This window comes from Ailuropoda melanoleuca, chromosome 12, assembly GCF_002007445.2.
Source record: "Ailuropoda melanoleuca isolate Jingjing chromosome 12, ASM200744v2, whole genome shotgun sequence".
NCBI lineage: Eukaryota > Metazoa > Chordata > Mammalia > Carnivora > Ursidae > Ailuropoda > Ailuropoda melanoleuca.
In genome coordinates this window covers 30963176-30969029 of record NC_048229.1, presented here as the reverse complement: position 1 = coordinate 30969029, position 5854 = coordinate 30963176, and the positions used below count along the sequence as shown (strand labels likewise).

Sequence of the window (5854 nt, the reverse complement as noted above, 5' to 3'; positions counted from 1 at the left end):
TCACACTTCGGTGACCATGTGTTTCCCAGGGGGTGCCCAGAGAGGAGGTGGTAGCTCAGGCATCTCTCCATCCATCAACCCCCCATTGACCTTGCCCTCCAGTGGGCCACAGGGCTGCGTGTCCACATGGCTGTACATCCCGCCGTCTTCGCCCTCTGTCTCCCGGTGGTAAAAGTAGCTGAAGTTGGAGACAATGACCGGCACGGGCAGGGAAATGGTCAGCACTCCAGCGATGGCACACAGAGAGCCCACTATTTTGCCACCCACAGTGACGGGTGCCATGTCTCCATAGCCAACTGTGGTCATGGTGACCACCGCCCACCAAAAGGACTCAGGGATGCTGGTGAAATGGGAGTCTTCCCGATCAACCTCAGCAAAGTAGACTGCACTGGAGAAGAGGACCACACCGATGAAGAGGAAGAAGATGAGGAGACCCAGCTCACGCATGGAGGCCCGTAGGGTCTGGCCCAGGATCTGCAGGCCCTTTGAGTGCCGGGACAGCTTGAAGATTCGGAAGACGCGCACCAGTCGGATGACTCGCAGGATGGCCAGTGACATGGCCGGCTGGCCCACACCCCGCTGCCTGGCTAGCTCGGTGCCTAGTGCCACAAAGTAGGGTAGGATGGCCACAAAATCGATGAGGTTCATCACGTTCTTGAAAAAGATCGCCTTGCTCGGGCAGGTCGCCAGGCGGACCAGTAGCTCAAAGGAGAACCAACAGATACACAATGTCTCCACCACAAAGAACGGGTCATCGAAGGGCATGCGAGACAGGGGTCCAGGCACTGGGCTGGAGCCATTCAGCCGAGCGGGGAACTGCAGGGAGGAAGGGGTTCAGAGAGGACCACACCAGGGCTGGGACACACTGGAACAGCCATATTTATGGTTTAAATGTCCAACTACTTCTGTACAAATTGGTCAGCAGTCATTGTCCCCAGGCCTCCAGTGACCCAGCTGTCCTAGATTCCTTTCCAGAACCCTAGGAATCATGCCCGCACGGCTGACTTTACGGTCCCTGATCCTTCACTGGTGGGGCCTCCTGAAATGGTGCCCAAGTGAGGCTCCATCTCTTCTTTCCTAAAGTTCCACCCCCAGCTTTGATTTTCCAGATGGGGAGGGTCACCACCCAGGTCCCACTTCCTTGTGCACTGCCCTCCCTAACCAACCCCAGTCCAGACTACAATAGACCTCCTTTGTACACCAAACTCTGGGGCCCCTGCTCTCATGGCCCTCAGCCTGACTTTATTTGAGACGGATTCCTCCTACCTCGGCCCTCTGTCTCCAGCTCCCTCAAGCTCCACTCTCACCACCTCCAGTCCATCCTTCTATTGGTTACTGCCAGCCGCACAGACACCTGATTTTTCAGTCTCTCAGCCCTCAGCTTCATTTCTTAACGTACCGGTCTTCCCGCCCTCCCGCCCTCGGCAAGCCGTTTTCTCACCTGTCTCAACCCCGCCCTGTGATAGGGAGGTCCTCCTAGTCAGATACTCAGGCCCCGCCCCCAGCCCGCCTTTGGTAGATTCCCCCCGGTCAGGCCCTGTGCCTGAGTGGCCCACCACTCGATCTCCTTGCCCCACCTATGATTGGCCTGTCTCCCAACAAGCCCCTCAATGCCCCTCCACCTACAGCCGGGCCCCTCCTTCCTGAGAGGCCCCGCCTCCCAGCGCCCCCGCTCGGCTCCTCCCGAGCCCCGCCTCTCTCCACCCAGGCCCCGCCCCCTCACCGGGCCAGCAGCCGCTACCGCAGCGAGCCCCGGGTTGTAGCGGTCGTCGCGGAAGTCGGGCAGCGTCTCAAGGCAGAAGACGACGATGGAGACGAGGATGACGAGCACGGAGACGACGGCGAGCACGCGCGCGGCCTGCGAACTCTCGGGGAACTCGAAGAGCAGCCAGAGCTGGCGCGCGAAGGCGCGGCGGGGCAGGGGGCGCTCGGGCGGCATCGGGCAGCCCTCGTCCTCTCGCAGGCGCGCCAGCGCCGCCGTGCCCAGCCCGTAAAAGGCCACCTCCTCCAGGAAGACGTCGAGCGGCACGTGCGCCGGCCGCCGCAGCCGCCCGCCCGACTGGTAGTAGTAGAGCACGGCGTCGAAGCTGGGCCGGTGCCGGTCAAAGAAGTACTCGCGGCGCGCGCCGTCGTAGAAGCGGCCGCGGCGCGCCGGGTCCCCTAGCAGCGTGTCCGGGAAGCGGCCGAGGGTGCGCGCCCGCGTCTCGAAACGCAGCCCGGCCACGTTGAGCACCACCCNAGGGCGGCCGCGCGCCCTCTGCCGGGGTGCCCGCCCTTTCCCCCCAGCCTCAGTTTCCCGCCCCCCATCCCGCTCTCGGGTCCCCTTTCCCTCTGTCCCGCGTCTTTCCGGGTTTCCGTGTGTGCGTCTCCCGTCTCTTTCTTAAGAATATCCGAGCCCCTGTGTTGGAGTCACAAACTTCCACGTCTGTCTTTCTCGTTATCTTGTAGGTCTCTGCGGCCGGCTATGTCTTCGTTTTGAGTCTCTGTCAAGGGCTGTATCTCTGGGTATCTCTATGGGTCAGTTATCTCTGAGTTTTGCCATTCTAGAGGACTCTGTATTGGGGGGGGGGGTCTGTGTCAGTAGTCTGTGTCTTGGTCTCTCTGGATCTCCGTCTTTAACTCTTGTTTCTTAGGGGCGTGTCTCCGTTTATCTCTGTTTCCCTTGGTCTCTGTCTCTCCCCTCTGTCGGGATCTCTTCTCATCTCTCAGCCCTCTATGCTCTGTCCCTGGGTTTCCCTGGGGGCTGCCCTTTGGGTCTCTTTCCCTGTATTCCTGAAGTATTGCAAGTTTCAGTCTCAGGGCCTCCGGAGGACTCAGGGTCTCTGGAGTCGTATCTCTGAATCTCTTTTTGACTTTAACTGTAGGCGGGCTCTGCCATTGCCTTGGTGGTCGCCCCGTCCTGGAGACGCTCCAGCAGCTGCAAGCCATGATCATGTGCGTCCCACACCCCGTTCCTTCGCCAAGGTCTCCACCTGTATTCTCGGTCAGACGTTCGGAGACCCAGTGAAGCCTGAGCTGTATGTAGTGCAGAAGGAGGCCGGACCTGCCAGGAACAGGTGGGGGGTGGGCTGGGGAGATGACGCAGGGTCACTCGCAGGGACCAAAGGACAGACAGACGATGGCCTTCCAGCCACCAGTGTCCTATGACACCGCGTAAAAATAGCCCCATCTGATGGGCTTGGGGGGAAGTAGTGGGGATTGGTTACCGAGACTCAAGGGAATGGGGTCCCGAGCGCCCTCTGCTGGGCAAGTGCGGAGAAACACGAAGGTTATGACTCCCTGCGAATGCAAGGAGTCTCTTCTGTCTGCAAAGCTCTGTCACCACCCTCTGGATTTCTGGGTCCCTCTCTCTGGGTCTCTGTCCTCCCTTTGTCTGTGTCTATATTTCTGTCATTCTCAGAGACCACAGAGAGATCCCTCTCTTTGTAGGTCTCTGAACTCTCTATGAACTGGTCCTTTCTTCCTGCAGTCCTGTCTTACACCCTCCTACCTGCAATGGGTGCTCTCCTTGCCGTTTCCAGACCATTCTTCCACCCTCAGCTTCTCTGACTTTTTTTTTTTTCTTAAAGTAAGCTCTATGCCCAATGTGGGGCTTGAACTCACAACCCAGAGATCGAGAGTATCCATGCTCTACCGAGCCAGCCGGGTGCCCGCTCCCTCAGCTCCTTTGAAGCTCAAGCTATCCATGGACACTTCTCATCCTTCCCTACTGAACTTATCCCTTTCTCTCTGGCCACTGCTGCTCTTTCATGGAAGATTTTAGATCCTGGCTCCCTGTCCCTCATTCTAAAGCTACTGTCCTTCACCCTTAGTGATTTCAATATCCCCACAGAAGATCCTACTAAAACCTGGCTTGTCTTTTCCAGGGGCGCCTGGGTGGCACAGCGGTTAAGCGTCTGCCTTCGGCTCAGGGCGTGATCTCAGCGTTATGGGATCGAGCCCCACATCAGGCTCCTCCGCTGTGAGCCTGCTTCTTCCTCTCCCACTCCCCCTGCTTGTGTTCCCTCTCTCGCTGGCTGTCTCTCTATCTCTGTCAAATAAATAAATAAAATCTTTAAAAAAAAAAAAAAACCTGGCTTGTCTTTTCCAAAAAGGAACCCATTTCTTGTCCTACAAGATAATCCTGAATCTTGCCACTCCCTATCTCATGGAGACCATGTCCCCAGGTTTTGGTGACTCCCTCAACTAACTGACCACCTCGGAGGGAAAACCGTGTGATTTCTGAGGTTGGGTCATGAAACGCAACTTTTGGCCCCACTCTTTTCCTTGGGATCCTTGCACGGGCCAGATGATGAGGTCTATGGGGAGAGGATCCTAGGTTACTGGCCCTCGGCCCTGGCTAAACTCACAGCCGATCGCCAGCATCAGGCTTCTGAGTGAGCCATCAGAAGAAGCAGATCGTCCTACTCCATCGGGAGCATCCTGCTGATGGTCCGGGAGCAGACATAAACCCTCCCGCGGGCCCCCTCCAATCCCTGCCCACATTGCAGACGCGGGACCGAAATAAGTTACCTTTGTTGTTTTCAGCCATGTGTTGTTACAAACACTGTGGCAGCAGATAACCCAGACATGGCCTCTTGGTACTCCGAGCCCGTCATTTCCATCGATCTTGCTCACTGCCCTACCCCAGCCATCTTCCTTTCTTTTTTTCTTTTCTCTTCTTTTCTCTTTTCTTTTCTTTTCCTTTCTTTTCTTATCTATTCTCTTCTCTTCTCTCCTCTCCTTTTCTTTCTTTTCTTTCTTTCTTTCTTTCTTTCTTTCGAGGTTTTATCAAGCTACAGTTCACATACTGTACAATTCACCCCTTTAACCTGTATGACACAGCAGGCTTTTCATGTATTCTAAGAGTTGTGCACCCATCACAATCAACCTGAGGACATTTTTGTTAACCCCCAAAGAAACTCTGTACCCCTGATCTGTCACCCAATCGTACCACCCACTTTCATGGTCATAGCTTTGTCCTTGTCATTACCAGTAATGACATTTCCTCCGAACTTTGTTTTTATCATCCCGTGCCCTCCGTTTTCTCATCACCAGCACTGAAAAACTTTCAAGCCTGCCTGCCGGCACAGACAATGCATTGATCCTGTTACCTTTTCATTCCTTCTGGCTCCCCCCACCTTGTCCTCCCTTCCCTCTTTCCCCTGCTTCCACTAGTCCTTAAGATTTTATTGATTTGAGAGAGACAGCGAGCGTGCGCACACGAGTGCGCACACGAGTGGGGTGAGGAGCAGAGGGAAAAGCAGACTCCCCACTGAGCATGGAGCCCAACGCGGGCTCGATCCCAGGACTCTGGGATCATTACCTGAGCTGAGGGCAGACACTTAAACAACTGAGCCACCCAGGCGCCCAGCTTTCCCGTTTCTTAAACTCCCTTGACTGTGACCCCCTCCAGGGCACTGCTGTAGTCAAACTCTAACCCTGGTAAATCCTTCTATCATCTACTCTGTGCCTCCCCGCGGGGGTGAGGGGGCATAAGGGGGGCTGGACCCTACATCCCAGCCCTGCCTGCTACCCTGCTACATGTCCCTCATCAGTGTACCTTCTGCCTTCCCAAGATGGCTGTTACCCATCTTCGATCTCCTTAAATCCCCCACAGCACTCTGGCCCCCTCACCTTCAGTCAGCTGATCACCTCACTCCAAGTTACACTGAAATCCTAGAAGCTACCGGAACCCGTAAAGATGTCTACCCCCTAATCCCGGGGACCTTTGAATTTATTACCTTATATGGCAAAAGGGACTTCATTTAATCAAATGAAGGCTCTTGAGTCGGGGAGATTTTCCTGGGTGATCTAGGTGGGCCCAATGTAATCATAACGGTCTTTATAAGAGGAGGGTGGGAAGGTCAGATTC

The 5854-nt window shown here is 55.7% G+C and overlaps 1 protein-coding gene across 1 annotated transcript; it reads right to left on the bottom strand.

Moving 5' to 3' along the window:
* Positions 1-3526, bottom strand: KCNA7 (potassium voltage-gated channel subfamily A member 7). Its single transcript, XM_034638981.1, has 3 exons — positions 3491-3526; positions 1724-2257; positions 1-816 (listed from the first exon to the last, which is right to left on the bottom strand). Exons 1-3 carry the CDS (start codon positions 3524-3526, stop codon positions 1-3), a joined length of 1386 nt encoding a protein of 461 aa, XP_034494872.1.
* Between the last annotated feature and the right edge of the window lie 2328 nt (positions 3527-5854).